Source organism: Mustela nigripes, chromosome 5, assembly GCF_022355385.1.
Source record: "Mustela nigripes isolate SB6536 chromosome 5, MUSNIG.SB6536, whole genome shotgun sequence".
Lineage (NCBI taxonomy): Eukaryota > Metazoa > Chordata > Mammalia > Carnivora > Mustelidae > Mustela > Mustela nigripes.
In genome coordinates this window covers 90,217,601-90,244,943 of record NC_081561.1, presented here as the reverse complement: position 1 = coordinate 90,244,943, position 27,343 = coordinate 90,217,601, and the positions used below count along the sequence as shown (strand labels likewise).

The 27,343-nt window shown below is 39.3% G+C and overlaps 1 protein-coding gene across 5 annotated transcripts in view; it reads right to left on the bottom strand.

Annotated features, from left to right (window-relative positions):
- ADGRG6 (adhesion G protein-coupled receptor G6) overlaps nt 1–19,134 on the bottom strand; it is a 137,502-nt gene extending 118,368 nt beyond the window's left edge. For 4 of the 5 annotated variants that reach the window (XM_059400840.1, XM_059400842.1, XM_059400843.1 and 1 more), the window contains exons 1-2: nt 17,951–19,134; nt 10,305–10,405 (exon numbers count right to left, since the gene is read on the bottom strand). In XM_059400840.1, coding sequence (XP_059256823.1) covers nt 10,305–10,405; nt 17,951–17,952 — 103 coding nt within the window. In that variant the 5' untranslated portion in view covers nt 17,953–19,134. Of the gene's footprint in view, nt 1–10,304; nt 10,406–17,551; nt 17,734–17,950 lie in introns of all 5 variants that reach the window. The other variant, XM_059400841.1, reaches the window with a different exon arrangement.
- Between the last annotated feature and the right edge of the window lie 8,209 nt (nt 19,135–27,343).

The window sequence follows — 27,343 nt, the reverse complement described above, 5'->3', positions numbered from 1 at the left end:
ACCACTTTCTTCTTTTGGCACAGATAATTCTTGTAAAGTTTTATGAAACTTCATCTCTCAAATAGTTGGTTTTCCACAAAGACAGAAGTTTCGGCCATTAGTTTTTAAAACTAAACACCTATGATAGCAAAACTGAAAACATACAAGAAAGCACCTATGATAACGTAACTATTTATGATACGTATTATATAATGGATATTTATAACTCATATATAACAGTTATTTATAAATCCATGGCTAAATCCTACTTTTGCTTCACAAAAACATACAAATTCTCCACTTGCAGCACTCATTCAATATTTAATTGAGGTCCTACTATTTGGCAGGCACTTGGTAGGACATACCAAAGCTCGGGAGCCATGAAATTACATAAACAGGACTGGACTCTGTCTTATAGGTAATGAGAATCTTCAAGGCAACTTAATCAGAACAGCATCATGATTTCAAGTGTAGTTTAACAGAAACATTAAATGCAGGGAGATGATTAGGAGCTCATTTAACACACCTGGTTGAGATGAATGCCTTGGAGGTAATAGTTATAAAGATGAAGGTGATATTTCTAATATAGTTTCAGCAACCCTTACTCACAATTAAATATGGGTTCAAGCAAGAAAGAGAAGGCATCAGGGGTGCCTGGAATTCTATTATAACTCCAGCTTCTTGACATGAGTATGGATGCTATTCACCATTGGTGAGCAAGGTGAGGCTACCATTTCTGAAGCAAAATGATACTATAGAGAAAAAGCATACACTATGCATTCAATAAACAAAAAACAGTCTGTCCTGGAGTTACCTAACTATAATCGTAGGGAAGTTCCTTACCTCTGTTCCCTTCAGCATGCATTTCTGATTGCTCAAACCCCCCTGGTCCTAGCTAGTTGTGATAAGTCTCTTTCCCCTCCTGGACTGGAAGTTCTCGCGGCTCTTTGAGCACAGCTCCCTGAATGACATCCTTCACAGTCTGGCCCTCCACTGGCTGTCTAACTTCATTCCCTACTCTCTTCTGCAGAGATCCTTTATTCTAGGAACAAGAAGTATTTATCCTTCCACAGTCATTTTCAAGGCATCCGTAGGTTTGCCTTTGGCCCTTTCTCCCCCAACACTGCCCTTCTCTATTGTCAAAACCTTTTTCCATTTTCCTGCTTTCTCTTCCCAGCAGAAGGGATACTTGATGGGTAGAAAAACCGCCCCAGTTTTTACAGTAGGCCATACAATCTGATTGCAGGGAAATCCCTTCAAATGGCCAGTGGGGAAGCCATACCATTTTGTAAATATTTTGTTCATCGCCCCTGGTAAAAGACAGAGGTTTTTTTTAAAAGATTTTGTTTATCTGACAGAGAGAGAAAGAGAGAGAGCATAAGCAGGGGGAGCTGCAGAAGAAGAGGGAAAAGCAGGCTCTCCATTGACAAGGAAGCCCAATGCCTGTCTCGATCCCAGGACCTGGGATCATGACCTGAGTAAAGGCAGACACTTAACCATCAGAGCCACCCAGGCATTCCGATGACACAGTTTTAACATTATTTCCTCCATGAAAGCATATCTGAGCTCTCCTCTGCCATCCCTTGATAGATCACCCTTGCAATTCTATTAGACCACATATTATGGCACTTCCTACTTGTCTCATGTCAGCCTCCTCATCAACAATGTCAAAAATCCCTGACCTTCAGGACCATGATTTTGCTCTAACATAGATCTGATACACATACACACACAACACTCACATATTATTATGACATAGTCCTCAGCTTTTAAACGCATCTTTAAAAAGCAATATTAATTCTATTTTCTTTGTATGGCACTTAAATAAAACCATGTTCTCACAAGTGTTTAACATACTTTAATATTATTAGGGGAAGGGGCAAGGCTCTGATCTTAAATCAGATAGACTCACCCTGCTAAGGAAATCAAAGGCACAGAAGGGTGGCTTGGAAAAGCAGTTTTATTCATTCATTACACATTTGCTGAAAACCTCTTTTGGGGCCACAAGAAGCATCATATGCATAAACAGATATCCCCTTCAACACAAGAAAAGCATCATATTTATAAACAGATACCCCTTCAACACAAGAAATGTTTGAAAATTCAGAGATGGCTTTCTTCTGGAGAAGTTACTAAAAGGGGCAGACGTCTCTACTGTATGTGTGAGAGACATGTATGCAAGTCAGAAGGTAAGTCATGAGAGTCCTAACCAAACACCAACAAAAGCATCAAAGCAACTGAACTGGAAGAAAAAGGTCCTATGTCAAAGGAGCAAAGGCTCCAAGAGGAAAAAACCACAAACCTCCTTGTTTATTGAAACAGTCGTATTTCATCAGTCCTGGATAGAAATGCTGAGATCACGAGCTTCCTCCAAGTCACAGATTTTCAGGTTACCATTCTCAAGAGAGATGAGATTAGCAGTCCGAGTGAAAAGCTAATATTGACCTGTGATGAGCCAGCTAGCAGACAGTTGGTGCACACAATTGGATTAAGAGCATTCAGGAAGTGGTGGAGTCCACATTCCACAGTGCCCCCGTGCACACTTAGAGCTCATTCTTTCTGAAACACCTAACACCCAGGCAAAATATCTTTAAAAAGTCTTGCTTTCGCCCCATAGCACAATTACGGAGGCCCCTGAAATCACTAGGACCAGAAAATTCTCATCCTGGGCCTTAAAATTCTCTTCAATAAAGCCAGTAATCCGGCAAAACTGTTACTTACACTCAATAGGGGTGACTATTAAGGATACATATTTAAAGCAAAAAATAAAAAAGGAAGAAAAGAGCTGTGGACGTGTTTAAAAGCAGTGATTAATATTCCCATTCAGACGATTTTCTTTTCTCCAGCTCTGTTATTTCACTTTACTTTAAAGTGAAGTGTTACAACACTCTTTAAAGTTTTGACCAGGGAAGGAAATCTTCTAAGAAGGTCCTTTTGTTCAGAGATTTGCAAATAGCATGAGCAGTAGCTCATCCCTGTACCTTTGCCCTGACTAATAACAGTGATTAGTGTAATTTCATAATTAAAGAGAGAGAAAAAAATCTGATTTTTAATTGAGTTGACACAATCTATCACCTGAGCTCCAGTGTGAACACTTCATTGCTTTTATCTAAACCAGAAACACCAGGCGTGAAGCAGATTATGTTAGAGAAAGACATCCTTTCTGGTTCATAAGAGTTGATGTACTGAAGAAAACTTTGAAACTTTTTTTTAAATAGTGTATCCTTTCTCAGTCACAAGTTTAAAATGAAGCTAATTTAGGAATGACTGTTAAACCAAGACTAGTTTATGCCTCTCTGGGTTTTTTCGTTTTGTCTCCACCCCCCCACTTTGGTTTTTTTTTTTTTAATTATTATTATTATTTTTTAATAGTTAGAAAGGTTTATCTGAACTGTGAGAGCCTCCACCCATGTGCCGGCAAAAGACATTGTTTTCTTTTCAGGTGTTTTACTGCCTTAGCACAGTGGAAGGGAAAGGATGTTTATAATATTGTGACTTCACGCTCATTGTGGGATGAATATATTTTCTCATCTAATCACCATACTTCTCTCCTCTGCTACCACGCCCCGCAAAATATATTTACTTTTAAAATCTGGAATAAGTTTCTCTCTCTCTGGTTTGTTTCCATTTTGTTCTTTTCCACATTCTTTACCTATGGAATCCTATGATATTGCAATCGTAGTAAGAATGGTGTCAAAAAGCACCTATTCTACTTGCTAAAATAAAACGAAAACTCCTTAAAGAATTATTCATTTGAAAATCCAGGAAAATGTTTATCTGGCAAAGTCTAGAGTTCCCCCCGATCTCTCCTGTCAAACAAAATTACCTGACCAATCTCCAGTGTAGAAATTACCTGCTACACTGAAAGGAAATGCACACAGAAGAAACTTTTGAACTATGTGTACCTTAAAAAAACTAGCCTATACCACACACACACACACACTTTCTAAGTTGTAAACTGAGAAAAACTTCAAGATCTTTAGTACAAATTCTTCTTCAGCATTAAGATTCCTTCTTCATGTCCTGGTTTCCAGCGAGGAGGAATTTAAAGGACAGCTGGTTTTATTTCTTGGCAACCTATTACTAGGAGAGTCATCTGGTACTTAGAGCACCAACCCAATCATCTTATCTTTGCTCTGGAGATAATTTAGAATAAGTCTGTTATCACTTCCAAATGACCATGCTTCAAATATCTGAAGGCCACTATCTTACTCTGACTGACTTCATTGCTCCAAAGTAAAAGTGCCATCTCTCTGATTTTTTTTTTTTTATTCAGTAGGATTTTTACTTTAAAAAAAAAAAAAAGAAAGAAAGAATTGCTATGCAAAAGCAACCAAGTTGTAGCTGACAAAGGGTGTGAGTCTATAGTGGCAGCCCATGCCCAGAGAGGCTCTCACAGCACAGGGACCCAGAGATGTCCTGAAACACTCCTCAGACCTCTCAAGACCCATCACTGAGCAGACCTGCCTGCTGCTGCTCCCGTTTATGAATTCTCTCTAAAGGATGACAACCGTGCCTGGAGACAGTGTGACCTGACCAAGGAAGAGCAGGATTCTGCTGACAACCCCTTCTTCCTAATACCATCAAGTGGGGTCAGCTTCATTAGTGGCCCCATCACTGCTCAGTCACTTGAAATCATCACTGTGGTGTACAAGTCATCCTCTTTCCACATTCATGTGACTGACGTTAACGACCCCAGTGTAGGATTTCATGGTTACCTACATCAAATTCAGATCATCTCAAAGGTACACAGAGGAAATTATCTTGGAAGATGCTACAAGGAAATTTTTGTGTACCAATTTCTGGGGTTTGTTTATTCAATCACATTGACTCCTCTAATCTCAGGTGTAGAATAAGACAAGAGCCTTGTAGCTGATGGCTGTGGACAGTAATTTGGTATATTTTGATCCTGACTGAAAAACAAACTTTATTACTGTATGATTTTCTGTTAGTTGCTTGATCATTATTCTGCTATTTTTTTCATTTGGTAAGAACAGTCTGCTGGGTCATAAGGTAGTTCTATTTTTAACTTTTTGAGGAACCACCATACTGTTTCCACAGTGGCTGCACCAGCTTGCATTCCCACCAACAGTGTGTGAGGGTTCCTTTTTCTCCACATCCTTGCCAACACTTACCGTTTCTTGTATCTTTGATTTTAGCCATCCCAGCAGGTGTTAGGTGGTATCTTATTAGTAGTTTTGATTTGCATTTCCTTGATGATGAGTGATTTATAGCAGCATTATTTACAATTGTCAAATTTGAGAAGCAGCCCAAGTGTCCACTGACAGACAGATGAATAAAGAAGATGTGTATATATACATATGATACAGTATGGTATGCTATAGGGTGTTCATATCATAAGATGTGGCATGCATATGCATATAATGGAATATTATTCAGCCATAAAAAGGAATAAAATCTTGCCATTTGTAACAACATGAGAGTATAATATTATACTCTCATTATACTCTAGTATACTAGAGAGTATAATGCTAAGTGAAATAAGAGAAAAACAAATACCTTATGATTTCCCTCATATGTGGAATTTAAAAAAGAAAACAAATGAGCATGAAAAAAGACAGAGAAGCCAAGGAAAAGACTCTTAACTACTGAGAACTGATGGCTACCAGAAGTGAGGCATATGGGGGGACGGGTGAAATGGGTGATAGTGATTAAGGAGTGCACCTGGCATCACGAGCACTGGGTGACCTGTGGAAGTGCTGGATCACTATATTGTACATTTGAAACTAATATTACGCTGTATGCTCACTCTAATGGAATTTAAAAAGATAATAGCATAATTGGAGCCTTTTTTTTTTTTTTACCTTTCAGACACATTTCATACTAAAATATCTCCCCCAAAATTGGCAGACTTGTAAAAAGATTTTTTTCTATCCATTTGAAAGCCTTTTTGATCAAATATAAAAATATGCATAAGGTGATAGATGTCTAACACATAAATATAAATTGCAAGGTAATTGCTGCTATAGGATAATTGCTTATTCTTTGATCATGAAAAAAATTAACACACAAACAAGTATAGGATTGTTTTTACCTACCTGTCTTCTAGAACTGTGCTGTGCTCTGGGCTAGAAAGTACATAATTCAGGCCAGATTGTACTTTCAAAAACATTTCCCCTTTTAGCTACTGATGTATCATAGATATCAGAACACTGAGCTTTGAAATAATCTGCTGATATCATCTATTTTTCAGAAGAGAAGGGAGGCTCCTCCTTCAGTGCTCATGACTAAGGCTATCTGTATGGAAACAGGCTCTGGGTTGCTTAGGAATTCATTGGCTCCTGGCTGGCTGTTTCCCACTTCACTTCAAGCAGTAACCTTCAGCTGCTTCAGATACCATCATTCATCCTCAGAGCCATGGAGTGTCATGCTACATAAAAAGAGATTGTTTTTTGAAACACCTTTAAGAGATTCCTATCAAATAAAGGAAGAGCCAGAGTAACAGTTGCATGTCTAACAGAAAATCAAAACATTCATGTATTTCAACAGTCTCCCTGGTCAGTTTTTTTACGTGGCTTAAAAAAACAAAACAAAAAAAATGATCAGGTTTTCTTTTGTTTTTCCAAATTACTAAAGTAATATATGTTCATTGTAACAAGGCAAATAATTCAGAGACATATGAAGTCCCAGTGGCTTCCCCTTGTTCCAACCTATGCTCGAGGATGCCCCATTATAAAACCTGATGTGTATCATTCTATATGTTACTATGATTTTTAAATAATCTTAAACAAACATATATACACATAACACATTCCAGTTTTATAATGTAACCGATTACAGATCTGATATTGTTCAGCAATTTGTTTTTTAACTTAACATTCTTATCAATGACATCTTTCAAAGCTAATATACCATTTGACCACATTGTTTTGAGTGACTGCATAATATTTCATAGTATTAATGTAAAATAATTTATATAGCCATTCCCCCATTGAAGAAAAATTAAGTCTTTGTTGAATGTTTGCTACTATAGTGTTAGAGTTAACATACCGGTACATATTTCTCTGTATATTATTTTTTTGTGTAGGATAGATACCTACATGTGGGAGTGATATATCAAATAAAATACAAATTCCTAATTTAAAAAAAAATGTTACCTTCTTACTCTCCCAAGAGACAGAGCCAATAGTGTTAATGTGTTCCCTTTCCCCAACAACTCTGGGAATATTGGATATGGATATTATCAATGTTTCTAAATGTTGTCCAGGTAGTGGATAAAAAAGAATCATGTTTTATTATTTTAATCTGCACTTCTGTGGGACTAGTTTAAATATTCAGCTGTTGATTTGTTGTAGTCCCTATTAAAAGTTATATTTGTCACTTGCCAATAGAGAATGAGTTTTTTCTACATTCCTTTTTTAAATCCTGAAGGGCACAAACTTTTGTACTATTTGCATTGTAAATGCCCCCTTGAAGCTACAATTGTTAACTTACCTCACCTACTGAAAGACTTAATCTTGTAATTTTATTATATGAATTAAATGAAGGATGTTAGACAAATCTACAGGATTCTGATTTTTAATCACCTGGCCTAAATTCAATCTTAACAATCAAAGGAGGTTTTCTCAACCCTCCAGCCCAGCTATCACAACCAAATCACCAAAACATTAACAACCAAGGGAGCACCCAAATTCTATACAGATTATCAGTAAAGGGTAACATGGTAAGAGGGTGGCAAAGGGGCACCTTTGAATTAGGGGACCGGAAGGCTTATCTGAGGTGGTAATAATTAAGATCGTAGTGTCAAGAAATAATCAGGTATGTGCAATTAAGGAAGAAGAGGGGATAAGGGAGGCATGGTCAAGAAACAGGGCAACCTATCTAGAAAACAGTAAAGTGGGAGAGTACAGATAGAAAGTGAAGTCAGTTGGGGTAGGAGGTAGGAATCATGAGTCTTGCTCGCCAAGTGTGAGGCCCATCATACACCACAGTATGAATGGAAAAAAGCTACCATAGAAATAACTCCAGAGTCAAGGACGGGGCCACTGCTGAAAATACAGATTTAGGAGACATTGGCATCAAGATGCGATTGAAAACCACTGAACTCCATAAGATTACTTAGAGGTCATCCAAAGAAGTGAAAACATCAGAGAGTGCATACACTGAGACACAACATCACAGTTAAGCACCAAATGTTCTTCAAACATAGAGTTACTCAAAATTACACTATGATGTAAAGATAGGACTTTGATCATTGGATATGTCTGTAGTTTTGATATGCATTATTTTAGGGAATCCTTTACCGAGTTGTAAGGCAAAAATTTTATATTAAAGTACCAGTAATAATCCCCAAAACATTTTTTGTGAGTTAGATACTTATGGGTGAAGTGGCGGCATTCTGAGTGACTCATGATTATAGATATATAGATACAAAGTGTTCTGGGTTCATAAGTAAACACAGATTACTATCTGTCACAAAGCCCTACATGATGCACATAAAGTACTAGGTAATGCAAAGAATTTTTAAAAAAGATTTCTTGTGTGAGACGGTAACTTAAAAACAAACTTAAGGACTCTGATTCCCATGACCTTGAGATTGAAACCTAGTTGCTTTGCTGGCCCCACCCTAGCCTAGCCAGCAAACTCCTTTAAATTAGTCTGAGAACATGTGCTTTGTTTCACTGATTCAACTGATTAAGAAAGTGAAAGTGCATATGTCAATTAAAATGTTGACATCAAAAATAAAAAGTCTCAATTTAAGGTCTGGAGAAGGCTTGAAAATTGACAAAGGTCATGACCTAATAAAAATGAAAGTAAACAGATCTCAATAATTTTAATCTCATAATTTATTCTACATCATGTAATTGGTTCTTAGAGGATTACTTTTCAAAGTTAAGAAGTCCAATACTGTAACCAAGTAAATCCAATGTATATTGAATTTTCAGTTCTCTTCACAAGTTTCTTTCCTCTTTTGACAATGAAAGTAAGAGAAAGGGTGGCTTTATCATGAAACTGCAACAAATACACAAAAAACTTCAAAGATCAGTTTTGTTTTGAAGCCATTAAGCAAGTGCCAGGGATTTTCCAAGTTAGTAGCTGAAACTCTTAAAATACTTGCTGGCTTGGAAAATCATACTTATATATTAAATACAAGTTGAATCTCTTAATCCATGAATAAACGATTTTAGCAGATAATCTATTTTATGATGCATTAAATGTATGATTTTTAACATACAGATACATTATAAATATGAAATGCATAAAATCTTGATTAAACCCCAAGTAATAAATACATAAGATTACATGAGTGGGGTGCCTGGGTGGCTCAGTGGGTTAAAGCCTCTGCCTTCAGCTCAGGTCATGATCTCCGGGGTCCTGGGATCCAGCACCATGTCAGGCTCTCTGCTCAGCGGGGAGCCTGCTTCCCCTTCCCCCCCCACCCCCCCACCTACCCTCCCCCCACCCCCACCGCCTGCCTCTCAGCCTGCTTGTGATCTCTCTCTGTCAAATAAATAAATGAAATCTTAAAAAAAAAAGACTACATGAGTAACCATTTTATTCTAAAAACAAATAAAGCAAACTGAATGAATATAGCAATTAAAAAAAAAGAGTAAAACAAAATGGGTTTAAGAGAAATGCAGTTTGCTCAGACACAAAATCAGATATTGGGGAAAGTTTACTTTTAAATATCACTTACATTCTTCAGGTTGATTGGCTCAGTCACACAATTAACTGTTCATAGAAAATTTTGCTTGCAACAATAGCTCAAAGGATCTTGTTTAACAGTTCAAAAATTGTAATTAAAAATATTTGATATTTTATTCCAAAAAATGCTATAATTAAAATTAAATTTTTCATATCATTTTAAGCCAACTAAATAAACTTCTTGTTCTAAAAACTTAATTTCAAATTCCTGTCTTATACTGCAACATCGTGAGAAAATCAAGATGAATACAAACAACTAAGTCTATACTTTACTTTCCATAAATAACTATAAGAAAACTTGAGAAAAGAAAGAATCAAGTACTGTATATTTATTCAATAGCAGAAGAAAGAACTGGCACATTTTTAATGTCAGACATGTAGCTATCTCCTCATTCAATATGGGCTAGATAAATAAATAAAACTAATAGAAATGCAGCAAAGATTAAAGAAATACACTCATTAGAAAATAGAGCAATGATCAAAGTAATAGTATCCACATAGATGTCAGAGAGGCCATGGACAGCAAAAGCCTGTAAGGAAAGTAGCAGAAAAAGAAAAAGACAAGAAATAAAGCTGACTTAAATCAGTAGCACAGTTATACTGAAGGCAATACGATCACTATTAAATTGAGCGTTTGAAAGAGAAAGAGTCTTACTTACCTGAAAGAGGAACATACACAATACATAAAGCCAGTAAGAACAAAAGAGAATGCAGCTTCCTTTTCCAATGACAGTTCCACATTTGGTCTGAGTGAAACATCCTGCAACAGAAGAAAGTAACCCTCAGGACACTCAGTATTCAGTAAAGCATTAGACAATCATAGTCAAAGTGTAGGTTTTCAGCAGAGATCGGAAAATAGAAATCATTTCCAATCTTGCTTCCCAATAAAGAGGGAACTTTAAGCTAATTAGGCAAAAGAAAAAAAAAATCCATACATGTTATTTGCCACTTGGTGGCACCTTCCTTATCAGAGAATATACATAACCCATGATTTCCCAGTGAAGATGGGGAAATATTCAGATAATTCAAGTTCATTTATTAAAAAATAAAGCAATTTCAGTTTCAACCTTCAGCATCACCAGTCACATGCCCATCTGTGTGGCAAGAGGATTTTCTATATACCTCTTCTATAACCTTCCAAAAATTTAGACTTTAAGGAAATGTTTTCATTTTATAAAATCTGCTCTTTTACAAATGGAAACATTTAAAATAAAAATAAATTGTCTACTTGTATTTTTTCCCCTAAAATAAAGCAATGAAGCATTAACATCCAAGGAGAATAACTTCTTTATATATAACACTAGTTACCAATGTTTTTAAATCACTAGTAAACACCAAGTATTATAGAACTAGTAAATGACATTAGATGGAGGGCTGGTGCTTTGAAAACTCTCAATTATTTGCCTGTACAGTGACCTCATCTTTAAGCTCAAAAGAGTACCTATAATAGTTTAGACAGAAACATCCATTTTATCCTGGCTTCAAAGAGTGGTATGATACCATGCATTGACTCAACCCCATCACAAGAGGCAAGCCTGAGAATAGTGCAGCAAGTGTAAAGGTCAGTCACCATAAGGGCGATAAAAGGATCAGTGAGCATGACAGCCATCAGGCAGGAAGATGGTTAAGTAGCAGTAAGAAATCTCCAGATCTTAAAATCTTCAAAAGGAGTTACTGTAGTTCCAGGGGATATCTGAGAGTCTTTTTATTTCTAAAAAGAGAAACAACCAATAAGATACTGTAGGATCCCAGTAATACCTTCTTTACCTGAAGGTTGTTTATCTGGAGCAAAATCTGGAATACCAAGCACAAAACCAGAAAAGTAGGAAAAGGAATGCTCAAATAAGCAAAAAGAGACATCAAGTGATTCCTACACTTGCCTCAAGCCTTCACTTCCAGTCCATCTTTACTGTTAGAAACCATCTAAGCAGCAAAGAGAACAAGCTCCAGAGTCAGACAGATCAAGGTTGCTACCTGTTAAACCATGCAACACTTGGGAAATTCACTTGACCACCCTCTACCTCCTATTTTTTTTAAATTTTTAATTTAATTTTTAATTTTTTTAATTATTTTTAGTAACATATAATGTATTACTTGCCCCACGGGTACGGGTCTGTGAATCACCAGGCTTACAGATTTCACAGCACTCACCATAGCACATACCCTCCCCAGTGTCCAACACCCAGCCACCCTGTCCCTACCCGCCCCACCACAAGAGACTCCTAATCTCACAAAACAAACTGAGGGTTGCACCTCCTATTTTTCACCCATCAAACAGAAAAAGCAATAGAACATAAACCATATAGTTGTTGGATGATTAAATCAGAACATGTCAAAAAAATCGGAGCACATCTTTTAAGAACAGTGCCTGACACTCAGCACTCAACAAATATTGGTTATTATTATTGCTACCACCATCCTGGGCATTCTTTTTATTTTATTTTATTTTTTTAAAGGTTTTATTTATTTATTTATTTGACAGAGAGGAATCACAAGCAGATGGAGAGGCAGGCAGAGAGAGAGAGAGAGGGAAGCAGGCTCCCCGCCGAGCAGAGAGCCCGACGCAGGACTCGATCCCAGGACCCCGAGATCATGACCTGAGCCGAAGGCAGTGGCTTAACCCACTGAGCCACCCAGGCGCCCATCCTGGGCATTCTAATGTGAGAATGGTTATTCTGTCCATAGTAAAATCAAAAGAAAAGGCTTAAACAAGAGCGGACAATAGGATGTCATAAACCAACACCAATCGATTTACTTTGTGACTACTTCTGGGTCACCTGGGAAGAGAAATGGAATGGGTTATTCAAGTCTGCCATGAATACAGAAATTCTGAGGCCTGTCTTATACTCATCCATGTTTTTCTATTTACCCAACTAGAAGTTCTAGCATCACAGAGCTCCTACTGGAGGCAAAGCTTAAGATCTGAAGAGTACTTTTCTGTATGGAGGGCATGTTTTAAAATACCTCCATCCAAAATGTTTGAAATTTAAAGCAATATTACCACTTATGAAAAGCAATATGCCACCGTACATCATCATCATCATCATGGATGTGAACTCTGGAACAGCGAATTACAACCTGCTGCTTCTATTTATTGTGTGACTTTTTAGAGACAAGTACTTAAAACTCAGGACTATTTCCTCTACTTTAAATAGAGTATCATCCACCAAAAAGGTAGAAGAAATACTGCACGTCACTTAGTAAGGGCTTTAAAAAAGGGTAGACAATAGGGGTGTCTGGGTGGTTCAGTTGATTAAGCTGCCTTCAGCTCAGGTCATGATCCCAGGGTCCTGGGATCCGGCCCCATGTCAGCTTTCCTGCTCAGAGGGGAGCTTGCTTCTCCCTCTCCCTCAGCCCTTCCTCCTGCTTGTGTTCTCCAGCTCTTGCTCTCTTAAATAAATAAATAAAATCTTTGGGGGAAAAAATGGTAGACCATAGACTTCTGTTACATGGAAAGTTCACTCATTTGGAAGAATAGGTTCATTTCCCACTGATGGTAGATGAATGAGGTGTTTCCCATTCATGCCACGGATGAATAAGTATGCTTGTAAAACAACAATAACAACAACAACAAAAACAAAACACAGTTATATATTCAAAGAAGTTTAGAGTTGGGAAGACCAAAGATGAAGTCTAACCTTCTCGTTTCACAGAGGAGGAAACTGAGGCCCAGGGAAATAAAGGGGCAGAGCCATCAAAACTGGCTGCCTACTGTACCATCACCAGTCAGGAATGTCAGCCCAAGAGAACTCCCAGCTTCTTAATCTTTATGGCACATGATAGCTTTCCTTTATCAGTATGCGAATGATGGACTCCTCTCAGATCTAGGTGCTCTCTCAACAATCCTCAAAGAATGTTTGTTAGCTTGGTAACATTCAATTCCATTTCTTTCACCATGCAACTTTGTTTTGCTACAACAGGTTCTGACAGTTAAGAACTCCAGACTCAAACCTGAAGTTGTTTTACAAAAACTGCCTGCAATCCTTTCAGACAAAAACTTCAAATGACCCAGCACCTCATGCATTCTGGGTCCCAAGACTCCATCACTTTGTATTGAAAAGGACCCAGGACAGGGCAAGCACTTGGAACCAAACTCAAACCCCGTGACAAGTCAACTTTCATCCACTTGACTGTTTTCTGAAGAACAGAAACAAATAAATTAAGAATAGAACAGAGGAAGGAAAGCACTGTCTTCTCAGGGGATCACTTAGAAAAGACACATCCCTGAGATTCAAATAACTTTCTCACAAGAACGGAAAATCCTGAACAGGGTTACTAAGATTCTAAATGGGAACTACAAAAAACATAATGCAATCTTGTATCACTTGAGTTGCAGCCTCAAAGTTCTGAAGAGAGCAAGAACATTTTTTTTTTTTAAAGTAAATGAGAGTCATACATAGACTACTATCACCTGAACAGAATCCAAAAATATAAAACTATCACTGCAGAGGCAAAAAACATTACAAAGCTAAACTTCTTGGCCAACATCATGTAATCAGTGGTGGCACAGCCAAAACACCCTCTGAGTCACTGGGCTTCCAAGTCACCTACCTCTAACTGCAAACTTATTCCCCCTTTCAAATGGCATAGGCTACAAAATACAGTATGCTTGAGTCCTATTTCAGGAACTCTAGAACTTAACCCTTCCATAGGAATTGTTTTAACATCAGAATGACCCCTTGTAAATGTGACTTAATGCAAACACATCACTGAAATAATCTGTAATCTCGAAAAGCTACCGTCTTGCACCTTTTTAGTCCTACAGGGTCCCTTAAAAGTCAAATTTAAAGAGGAATTAGTGAAGACATTTTGAAATCAGTGGAGAAACTGACATGGCACTAATTCCATTACCTGTAACGGTCAGAATTACATTCATTCCTCACCTCCCAAGTGTATTTCTGTATCAAATCTTGTCAGAAAGGGGCATGAGGAGTAGCAGAGAATACCTTAATTCTTCTAGAGTGAAAAGAATGTAATTTGGTTTATTCAAGTCTGCTCATAATTGGGAGAAACTGGGTAAAGGGTGCACTGGGTCTTTACTATTTCTTCCAACCATATGAAATCTACAAACTTTTCAATAAAATTTTCAATTAAAAAAGCAAAGCCTAAAGCCCTGATGTATATAATTTACATTCAGATGATTCAAGAAAAATACTGTGTGTGTGTGTGTGTGTGTGTGTGTGTGTGTACAGAGAGTAGTGGGTTGGTGGGAAGAAGAAAGGATGGAAAATAAAGCAAATGGGGTAAACATTTACATTAAATGATTCTGCGTAAAGAATAAACAGGTGTTCTTTGTATTATTCTTGCAACTTTTCTGTAGGTTTAAAATTCTTTCTAAATAAATTTCAACAGAGCCATTCACATTTACACTGAAGTGTATCACATGAAGTTTTTCATGACACTCCCATCACTATTATTTTTTCATCGTCAACAGCTTGATAGACGTAGCATCTCATTTGGATTTCCTTTATTTGGGTTGGCATGTTCAAATTCTTTTTGTAAGTTTTCTATTATAATAGAAATATTTTTCTTAGTGATTTGTGATTTTTTTTAACCAATGCTATACGAAATACATTAATTAATTAATTAATATATGAAAACTTTGTCATATTTGCTACAAATAGTTTTAAACACAGTAATCTTGAAGTTTTCCTTAGAGCATTCCAAATAATTCCATCCTGAGTAATGCTTATAAGGGAAAGTAAGATGATACTCAGGTAGCCACGTTCAAGTTTTACTGGCATTTTTTGTTACCACTGAAAAGTCCTTTAAATGTTAGCACCCCACTCACCAAGTATGCATCTTAACACAATCCAATGTAGATAATAAGATAAGGGCATCCAATCAGAAACAAAATGGAAAGATATGGGTTTTTTTTTTGCCTAAGCACGCCACACACATCGAACAAAGTCTTATTCTATTTAGTCTAAAGTCCAAATTGTCTCTAGAAACTTTTTTTTTTTTTTATCATCCCATCAGAAATGTAAACTCTGTAAGAGATGGGCAGTTAGAAAAAATGGTCAAGTTTAAGGAAGTGGTTGTCAGTTTATTTTTAATGTATAAACTGATTCTCTTTCAAATCATTATTTCCAGAAATCAGAGTGACGTGTCCAGTTAGGCAGTAAAACTACAAGCTTCTAATATTTCCCATAAGCCAAGAGACAATAGCCTCATTCACCATTCACACTGGAAAAGCACAATGTCATGTAATTTATATAAGCCATAAATGGAAAGATCAGGAGCTTCATACAGCTTGAGACCAGTTTAGCAAGACCAAGTCTTGCTAAATCTATTAAATTTCTTAGGATATGAAAAATGAGTTGCTACAACTCCAAATATGCTTATAAAATCTGTAATTCCATAACTTGAGTGTTACAATATATTAATACTCTTTCTTCACAAAGAGTAGGCAGAAAATATGTTTGTGTGCCTGAACCCATTAAAATTAAAATTTAAAATATAATGGAGTTTGTATTTCCATTTTAACATTTTTCAACAAGATAGTAAGAATATTTATTGTGGAAAGGTTGATATTATTTCCATATATTCTAACATACTAATATCTAAAAGAATTCAGATCATCTTAAACCATTCCGTATGAATTGTAAAGAGCAAAATGGAAAAAGAAACAGTTATAATCTGGCAAGAGATGGAAAAAGCTCAATAAAGAAACTGAAATTAGGGTAATAAACTCTGTATCTTATGTGATTAAATATTCATATTTTTACTCTATATAACAAGAAGTTTTAGTCATATGCAATTCAAACGGGCTAAATAACTTAATTGAATAATGAGGAATTCTGTACAATACCTGTTGATCAGTTTCACAGGTTTTATTTTAAAAATTGGTATTCCCACTTTTCTTCATTTCCCATGAGATCTAAATTACCTAGGAAAGCTGAAAGGAAGCTAGACAAATATCTGCTGTTAAAAACCTTACGATATTTTTAGGAAAAACCAAAGTTCAAAACAAATTCACATTTATTTAAAATATGCCGCCTGTATGAAAACCACTCTTATGTGGGACTGTTGGCTGTATCCCAAGATAAATTATTTCAGGTTATACCTTACTGATTCCACTGGCATAAATGAAACCTTAAAACTCACAGGTGTGGAATTACTTCACATGCAGTTTTAATAAAAATAAGTAGTTCTTTCCTAATTATACTGCTCACTACCAGGAACAGTGGGGCAGAGTGTTGGGCTTGTGGGCACTACTCTTTTCCTGTTTGAAAACTGTGTGCTGGGAGGGGAGAAGAGGAGAAGCTGCCAGACAAGGGAAAGACAGGGCCTGAGGCGCAAGTCTTTTCCCAGGTAATAAGCTGAAAGAGGAAATTTTAATGGAAATACTTAAGGACCCAGTAGCTGGGGAAGGGAGGGTAAGTATCAATTTCTAGAAACACGTGTGTATCAGTGGAAGGGAGTAAAATGTCAGGGTTAGATTAAATAAATGTCAGCGCAAGATTAAATAAAACATCAGAGGGAAAATTACATATTACAAGAAAAAGCAACTTCTGAATTGGCCACAAAAATGGGCTCTTTTTAGAACAATCTTCTCTTTTGCATGCTGGAAGGCCCATGCCGTTCTCGGTGGCCCTTTCGCGGGGTCGCTCTGAGGAACCTCACCACTTCCATGGTAACTCCATAAAATCAAAACCTTTTAGGCTTCTCTGACTATGCATAGCCTTATGTACCCCACTTCTAATTCAAGGCAAGTTGCCTCCCGGGTACCATCCCATAAATGGCATATTCCTTCATTACTTTTTAATCTACAAAATACAACCAAGAAATTTTTCTGCGCGTTTTTTTTTTTTTTAACCATTCAAATAACCCAAAGATCCAAGAATAACTTCTACAGTCAAGGGTGTCAACGTGTAAAGTCAACATTTTCTCGGTATACCAGTACCTTTCCAAGCCCCCAGGTGTTGATCCAGGATCCCTCTTTCTTGGCAGGGCAAGGCCCCTGCATAGAGGAGCTGTGGCTGTTACTCCTTGTTTAATTTGACTCGAAAACACGTTTTCTCCATTCTTGAAGCCCTGCCCTTTTTATTATGCTTTACACCGCCCAAATGTGAGGTTTACCTCTCCCTGGGGAAAAAAAAAAAAAAAAGCAAGCCGCACACACATGTTACAGCTCCGCCTGGCAATACCAGCTCACTCCTCGGTGCCTCAGGGGTCAAACTGAAGACAAACCGGTTTATTCTTTTAATGTAGTACTTACAAAATCACTTAGTTGAGGTGGGGGGCGTAGGGGTAGATACAGGTAAAGGTGTGAAGGAATTCTCAGCTGAAAGGTGAGACTTACATGCTGGCATCACTGCGCTGAGGTCCCCAGGGCCCGCACGGTCATGGTCCACAGTCTTCCCCCTGGCTCTTCAGCTCTGAGCTCCCCGATGGAGACCCCGGGCGCCCGAGCGGAGCGCGGCGGCCGGACCCTCCTTCACGCTCTTTCTGGAGAGTTCACGGGGTTTCCTGGCAGTCACTCCACGCCCGCGCAAGGTGGCAGGCCCGCGCGGCGGAGTTCAAGTACGGATCGTCGCGGTTAGGGGGAGGGCGGGGCGGCAGGTTCCCCCTTACAGACAAGTTTAAGAAAAGTTAGGGCGAGGACGTGAGGGCGGTTGGGTCTGCCTCTGAGCTGGTGCCGGGTGCTCCAGGTGATCTGGGCCGGGCGCGGGGTGGAGGGGTCTGACCCGGCAAGTCCTCGCCCCCGCCCGCGGGAGGCGGCACGTGGTCACCCTTTGTGGCTCTCTTTCCCCACCCCCAGCCCCCGCCCGCGGGCTCCAGTGGCTCCCAGCGCCCGTCCACTCGGCAGGAGCTGGGAGCTCAGGTGCGGCTGCCCCGGCGGCGCGCGGCGTCTGGCCGGGCCCCGCGCGGCCCTGCGGCGGCCCCAGTCTCGACGCTCCTCTGCGGGGGCCGTCCCCAAAGCGCGGCTGCCCCACCCAGGAGCGCCTGCCCCGGGGCAGTCAGACTGCGAGGCTGGAGAGGCGCTTCCCCAACGGGCAGCCGGGTCGGGATGGGCGATTGGCGCAGGGCCGGGCTCGGCTCCCGGCGCGGGGAGGGGACGGGGCAGACCCGAGGTCAGCAGAAAGCCGTAAGCCCTGAATTCAGGAGACTCTCCGCCCAAGAAACGAGAAGCTCGGAATGCGGGCGGCGAAGTGGGCATCTCCTCCCCGCCTGCTGGGATTCCGTGCTCTCAGCCCACCCAGGTCCCTGCGCGGGACCCTCCACCGAGCTCCCGGACACCGTCTTGCTTTTCTGTACTTTTCTTGATCTTTTCTGTCCTTTTTCCTTCCCTGATCTCTAACTCCTGTTTTCTTTCACCTCTCCCCTTTTTCCTTCTTTCTTCGTTCTCTTGTTCCTTTTCCTTCTAAAAATCGGAGTGAAGTCCGTGTGTCTTCCGGTACCATCGCCCCATCGCGTGGTCTCTGCGGGAAAGGGGATGTCTCTGACCACACGCTTCTCCACCGAGGGTGAAGACCAGAAGTAAGAGGAGGCTGAGAAGGTGGCAGTTTCAGTACACCTATTCCCTCTCCCGCACCCACCACAGATACACCCACTACCTGTCCCCGCCCCCCCCGATTTGCCGACACCTATAGTTCCACAAGTAGATATTCATCATTTTGACTTAGAATTTTGTCTTCTTCATTACGTGCCTCTAAATACCGCCGAGAAGTGGTAATACTTAAAACCTTTGCCACTGCCTTTAGTCTGAGTTGTTCAAATCCCTTCAGGAAAGAAGCATTTGAAGGGGGAGTGAGTGCTGTGATATGAGGTGGAAACAAACTGGGGGGGGGGGTCTGAAAATGGGTGCAGAGAGATTCAGTGAAAGCAAAACTTGGCAGGACTGTGGCAAACTGTTTGATCCACAGTTTTGACTGAGCAGGTCCTACCAGGACCCTCTCTATTGCTTCACTGGGTCTTAAAAATAGGACTACATAAATTGCACTTTCTTTTAAAACCTGCATCATTCAAAAAAAAAAAAAAAAAAAAAAAGAAGAAGAAGAAGAAGAAGAAAAAGAAGAAGAAGAAGGAAGGGGGCTGGGAAAATGTTGACAAAACATTTCATTCAGCAGGATTGATTTGCAAATACAAACCCCAGGAACTCACTGAGGAAAAGTGCACTGCCTTGGACTCCAGTGCTCCTACAAAGTAGCTGACTGGCAAAAAGATCTGGACACACCTCCTGGGTGATGAGAAGAAAAAAAAAAAAAAAAAAAAAAGGACTCACATTTGGAAAGTAGCTCCCTTCCCCTTGTGAACTGCCAGTTCATCCCTGAAATGCTGGAGGCAGATCTTTCAAGGATAGAGCTGGATTACACAGCCAGAGCCGGAGCAGCCCGGCTTGAACCGTGAGCATGCACACATATACATACATGGGCCACACAAAGAAGTGCCGACAAATTTATAAAACATGGATAGGCTCAGGATAGAAAACTGTCTGGGTGGAAAGAAAGTAGAGCAGGGCTGGAGCACAGACAGTTACTGGCAGAGAGGAAGCTGGAAGGCCGCCACCAAATTCAGAGGGCTGAAAACCCAGGGTGTGTTCTTCTTGTGACTTTTATCAATGTTTATTTTGATGAATAAACAGTATAATTAATAGAGACATTGAATTCAGTACTTAAGGGAAAATTAGTTCCTCTCTCCAGAGCTCTCCTATTACAGAATGGGAAATGAGACCCAGAGATGTGAGGTCTGCACTAACTAGCTGGAAGTGGCCAAGGACTAGAAACCAGGTCTTATAATTCAAATCAGGCACTATGACCCCAGGATGTCCGAGGAAAATTTAAGTGCTACTCCTTGAATTTTCTTTAGAGCAACAGTATTTATTATTTCATGGTTCTCAGGGGCAGGAATCTGAGGGCAGCTTAGCCCAGTATCTCACAAGACTGGCTAAGGCTATAGTCTCATCTGAAGGCATGACTGAGGAGTGAGCCACTTCCAAGTTCATGTGTGTAGTTGGCTCCCTTTAGAATTTTAAAGCTGGGAAACATAAAGGCAAAAAATGAAATATAAATAATTGTTTTTGGGTTCTGTAGAGAAATAGAACAAAGAGGATATATATGTACATATAAGGAGAGATTTAAGGAATTAGCCTGTGTGATTGTAGAATACAAGTTCAAAATCTGCAGAGTAAGCCATCAGGCTAGAGACAGGAAAGAGCTACAGTCCAAGTACAAAGGTAGTCTGATGGCAGAAGGTGAGTCTTTGTTCTATTAAGACCTTCCACTAATTGGAGGAGGCCCACCTCCATTACAGACAGGAATGTGCTTTACTCAATGTCCACTGATCTAAATGTTAACCTTGTCTAAAAAACATCTTCACAGATACATCCAGAATAATGTTTGATCAAATATCTGGACACTGTGGCCCAGCCAAGCAGACAAACAAAATTAAACATCATAGTAACTGAAACAAATACACATATGCCTAGAAGATGGGAGTAGTATATTTACATGTGCCATTATATGCTAAAATGTTCATAAAATATATATATTGTTATTCTATATGATTCTATGAGTCATAGGTAAAATATTTCTTGAGACAGGGTCTCTCATTCATCAGTACATTAGTGAAACCTGTATATTTTGATACTTCTGTCCTTGAAATGAGGATTTGTTCTTTTCTTTGAAAGAGTTTGTTAGGAAGAACATCTGTATGGTTCTGTCAGTCAAATGCCTGCCTTCAGTTCAGGTCAGGATCTCAGGGTCTGGGGATCGAGCCCCACATTGGGCTCCCTGCTCAGTGGGAGCCTGCTCCTCCCTCTCCCTCTCACCCTCTTCCCTGCTTGTGATCTCTCTCTTTCTCTGTCTCAAATAAGTAAATAAAATCTTTTAAACAAAAATAAGAAAGAGCATGCTAGGGAAAGGGAGAATGAACAGGAAAGTACATGATCTTTTAATGCAACAACCTGAGTTCAAAACTTGTTCCTGTAATTCACCAGCACTATGAACTCTGGCAGTTTACTATGTAAACCATAAACCTGATTTGTAATAATACTTATAATGTTTAACTCATGGGGTCATTAGGCAGCTTCAATGAGCTAACAAGACAGAGCACCCAGCATATTTCCTGGAATTTGGTAATATCTGCTGCCTTTGCCTGCCTCATGCCTCATCCTAAAACTGAAAGTAACAGGACCACATTCCTTTGCACACAAGAATCCTCTGACAACATTCCAGACAAAATGAATATTGAACATCTGTTTGAATCCTTAGCATTGATGAACACGCAACTATGAGAAACTTCCTCTTTCTGTTGATTGAATCAAACATTCATGCCATCAACTTCCATTCAGAACAAGGACATTCTATCTTCCACAAAAAGCCTTTCAAATATCTGAAGACAGCTAGCATCTCTCTCTCTACTCAGCTTTTCCTTATTCAGTTTCCACAGCCATGATTATTTTAACCATTCAGTGCCTGGCCCCTCATTACACATGTGATTCACCCTTTCCTGTGGAAACGGGAGTCAGTATCATTCCTCTCGACAATGTACTCAAGGTGGATTCTTTAGCTCCTGATAACAGTGAGATCTTTACCTTTCCTGAACTGGATATTTCTCTTGTGTAAACAAAAGCTAATGTTGACCTTTTAAGCAGCCACATAAATATTTATAGTAGGAATAGGAGTACCTATTATTATATTGATCTTCTACCACATGGTAGGGAGTGTATAAATTTCATGCTACAAAGCTAGTTGCTCAAGATATATATCTTAATTTGTAAATAATTCAACCCAATTTCTGTTTTAATCTCTCATTCTGCTTTAATCAGTTGGATTCCTCCCCCTTTCACGAGGCTAGCTGCTTTCTTTAGAAGGGAGGGTAGAAAAACAGGTCCTTGATTTATCTGTGTCAGCAGACATCAACCCGCTAATGTCCAGGGATGCTGATGACCTGATCATCAGTCCACATAGGTTTGTCAATCTTGTCAAGAGTCCCCTCCAGGTTTGCGACTCTCTCTTGACTTCTTGATGGGTCATCACTATCCATCAACCTAGCCCATTCGAGGCCCTAGTTCCCTCTCTGGAATCTCACAGAGATGGGAGGGGCAGCATTCAGGAAACCACTCAGTTCTCTGCTCTAATACACCCACAGTCTCTCTTCCTTCCTCTTCTAACCTGAGAAGGGAGATAGTTTCTCTTTCTCTGCTGTGCCTCAACACTTCATCTATATCTCCACTCCTCTTAGTTCTCTTGGTGTGATGCTTAGGGTATGAAAAAGAAATCCAGACACTCCAAATTCCTCCTGTTTTTTCTTCTCGGCTCCATCATTTCCAGAAGCTGTGAGCATCCATCAGCTTGAAACTTGTATAGGCAGAAGGAGAAGGGGAAATAACTAAAGAGAAAAAGGAAAACAAAAAGTTAATCTCACAAAAATATCATGCCTCCACTAATTCAGGTGCTCTGCAAATAATTGTTCTTCCCATTTAAAGATAGGAAATTAAAGTTCAAAGTGCATATGCAACTTATCCAAGATCACACAGCGAGGAAGGGAAAGCTGAGCCCACACCAGTCTGATTTCCAATATTGTATTTTTCCCGCACAGCTTCTCTTCGCTGTTGGCCCCACTTACCTTTTCCCATGAGGGGTTACGAGGTCAGACAGCCTGTCCTGCCCTAATGCAATAATTTGAACCCAGGTCAGGGCGTCTAGTATTTTATTTTGTTGCATTCAATCCAGTTTGTAGAAATCCATTTGAAATTTGATTCCTGTGTTAATGTTGTTAATCTTTTCCAAGTTTTTGTTGCATGAAGATTTAATAATTCCATTTTCTATATTTGAGTCATAAATGACAATGCTGACCCAAGTAAAGCCCTGTGGAACTCCATGAAGGGGCTGCTTCCTAATAGCTAATTTACTAATAGTCAATGTTGGAAGACACACATTTCAACCAGTTCTTATCTGACTTGCTTTACTCTTCTACCATCTGTTTTCCCCAGCTGAGACCCCCCAGATGATCGCAGGACAGTATATACGTCAGGAAATTCATATAGCTTTTATAGTCTCCTGGTCTGCTTACCAATCTAGATGTTCTAGTTTCCATCTGTGAACATGAGTTTGAGGATAGGACTTGCTCTTGGTGAGCTCTTACTGGCTCTTAGTAATATCTCCTTCTGTTCAAGGGCTCAAAGTTATCTTTTGTAACCCATCCTTGACAATTTCTAGAAGGAACAGCAAATTCATTAGATCCTACTTCCCACAAATCCTTTTTCCTGATGATAAAATGAAAACAAATTAAGTATTGTTTTAAAGCTGATGTGGGGGCGCCTGGGTGGCTCAGTGGGTTAAGCCGCTGCCTTCGGCTCAGGTCATGATCTCAGGGTCCTGGGATCAAGTCCCGCATCGGGCTCTCTGCTCAGCGGGGAGCCTGCTTCCCTCTCTCTCTCTCTGCCTGCCTTTCTGACTACTTGTGATTTCTCACTGTCAAATAAATAAATAAAATCTTTAAAAAAAAAAAAAAAAAAAAAAAAAAAGCTGATGTGACATGCATTGCGAGTCTGATTCTCCTAGCCTTTGGTGACTAACATAGGCTGCTGTGAATTTCGGGCCCTGGCAGCTAGCTCTGCAGTCTTCCACTGATAATGAAAATATTAATATTGACAGCAATTACCATCATTAGAGCTGCCTACACAACTGACACTCTATTGAAATAATTACATGCAGTACCTCCTTTACTCTTCACACTCGCACTGAAGATACTGAGATTTGGCCTAAAAGAGCCTAGACAATCAAAACTTAAACTCAGTTTTTCCTACCTCAACTCCTAAACCCTTGACCAACCTACCCTGGTCTAGCTGTAGTTGCCTGGAACATTTACATAGAGGTTTGAGTGGGCAGTCTGGTCAGAAGACATGCAAGCGAAGTAGATATGGATCTAGCATACAGGTACAAGCATACAGGTGTTTCTGCTTGTGTTACTCAGCTTTTAAAAGCACTCTAAAACCAGCTTTCAGTAGCAGGGTGCCCATTAGTTAACGTGTCTGAGAATCCAGCTAAACAGATAAACTTCTCAGTTTCAAAAGCTGGGAGACAATCCTGAATTATATAAGAAGATAAAATGTAAATAAATGCGATAATAAGAGCTACATTCATCCAAGTAATCATTAATTTCCCTTTCATTCATTTGTTCATTCATCAGTAAAAATGTTGATTGCCTACTTTATGTCAAGCATTGTTCTAAGCACTGTCATTATAGCAATGGACAAAAATAAAGTCTGCTTTCATTGAGCTTAAATTCCCCTTGGGGTAGGAGCGAAGGTAAATGGTAAGGTAATAAAAAATACTTTTGGAGTCTATAGATGCTGATAAGTCCATGAAACATAAGCAAGGAGGGATTTTAAAAGATTGTGATGACAGGTGCAATTTTCTAAAAGAGTGGTCAGGGAAAGCCTCTCTGGTAAGATGCCATCATAGAAGAAATTTGAATTAAGTGGTGAATAGAACCAGGCAGTATACAAAGGGAGAGTGTTCCAATCAGGAAGGATAACATGTGCAAATGCCCTGTAGCAGTATAGGCTTAGCCTGCATATCAGAGTAAGGAGAACAGAGAGGCAAGACTTGAAGCAAAAAGAAAGAATGAGATTTGAGAGAGCACAGGCAAGAGAACAGACATTGGATTTTTTTGTAGGATAAATAAACATTGGAATAATTTTGAATAGACAAAAGTGTCGTCTGACATATTGGAAAATAGAAACTAGGAGTTCAAAAGTGGAAGCAGAGAGACTATTTAGCAGGCTGCATCATCAAAGAAAGAGATACTAATGATTTAAACTAAGGTGATAGAAACTGAAGCGGTGAAAAGTTATTGGACTTGGGATATTTTGAAGGTAATTTGCTGATAACTGGATCTGGAGCAGAAATGTGAGTACTCTGGCCTTTTCACCTCGATAGCTGAGTGAGTTGAGTTGTTAATACCTGAGGGAGCAGACTGAGGGAGAAGCAGTTTTGGGAGGGAAATCAAGACGTCAGTTTTAGAGATGGTAAGTGTGAGATGTCTATTAAACAATATAATACATGCAATTATCACACTGCTTGGAAGTGTGTTAGGTGCTTGATAAAAGTTCCTTACTTAATTAAGCAAGCAAGCATTGCATCCTAAGATTTTTCTTGAGATCTCTGTCAAATTTCTTTGGCAAATGTTTGTAGAATAAACTTTCTTAGAAAAGTAAGAAATTTCATGAAGTCATGAAGAATAAATTTGATTCTCAGCAACAGAGGAAAGAGAGTGAGAATTTGGAGCAGTGGGGCTGTTTTAATCACAATGTAGGAAATGATGATAAATACTTAAGGGCAAGCAAGGAAATGGCCTGGCTACAGTCATAGATTCTAGAGGCTGATAAGAAGTGAAAGGCTAATTGATGGCAGATTGTGGAAGGCTTGGAGGGTCAGACTAAAGAGTTTGACTTATTTTCAATTGTCGTCTGTCTTTGTTTATCTAGTTGGCAAAGGAGCCACAGGATGAAAGCAATGTTTGTAGAGAATTAATCAGGATGGACTATATTAGAGAAGATTTATGCAACAGGAGGACTGTAGTAGCTCTGAGTGAGAAAGTATTGTGGGAACAATGGAAATGGAAAGCAAGCAACAGGTTCAAGAGGCTTATGAAGGCAAGGAGATGTGGTTCTTATCTAGTCCAAACTCCATAACAGATACCAAAGCTCTTTGATGTTTGGCATCATCCCAACAAAGTATGATTGCCTGGATTCTTGTTAATTTACACAATTATACATAATCCTTTGTTATTTTTACACACTCTAGCTGTGGGAGTCGTTAGGGTTGTTTACCAGGGTAGTAGTTCTCTTTCTCAGCACGTGGTAGGAGGACTTTCATTCTCTAGGACGTGAGGCACAGGAATGTGACTTGCTTTGGGAAATAGGAGATGAGCATAAATGGTGTGTGTCATTTCTTGGGCCAGAGTTTTTATTTTTTATTTTTTATTATTTTTAAAGGTTTTATTTATTCATTTGAAAGAGAGAGTGCATAAGCAGAGGGAGACACAGAGGCAGAGAGAGAAGCTGGGAGCCTGAGATGGGGCTCAAACCCAGGACCTGGAGATCATGACCTCAACTGAAGGCAGATGCTTAACCATCTGAGCCATCCAAATGCCCTGGGGCAGAAGTTTTTAAAAAGTAGAGTGCAAATTTATCACCATCTCTTCCTGATGCAGCCACAGGCAATATTAAAAACTGGTGGAGATTGTGGGGCACCTGGGTGGCTCAGTGGGTTAAAGCCTCTGCCTTCAGCTCCGGTCATGATCCCAGGGTCCTGTGATCGAGCCCCACATTGAGCTCTATGCTCGGTGGGGAGCCTGCTTCCTCCTCTCTCTCTCTCTGCCTGCCTCTCTGCCTACTTGTGATCTCTGTCAAATAAATAAATAAAATCTAAAAACAACAACAACAAAAAAAAACTAGTGGAGATTGCATCAGCTGATTTCATCAGTTTCAAAGTAAGGATGATTAGAACAGCTACTCCAGCAAACCAGCAGAGTCAAGTGTGAGTGAGAAAATTTGTTCCTATAAACCACTAAAATTGGGGTTATTTGTTACTAGGGAATAATCTAGTTAATCCTGAACTGATACAGTAACTGTTATCTGAGGAATTGATAAAGTATTATACAGTCAAATGTCAAAGATATTTAAATAATTTAAAGGAACGTATTTTATGTGGGAAATCTTATTTTTGTTTTTCAAAAGTATTGA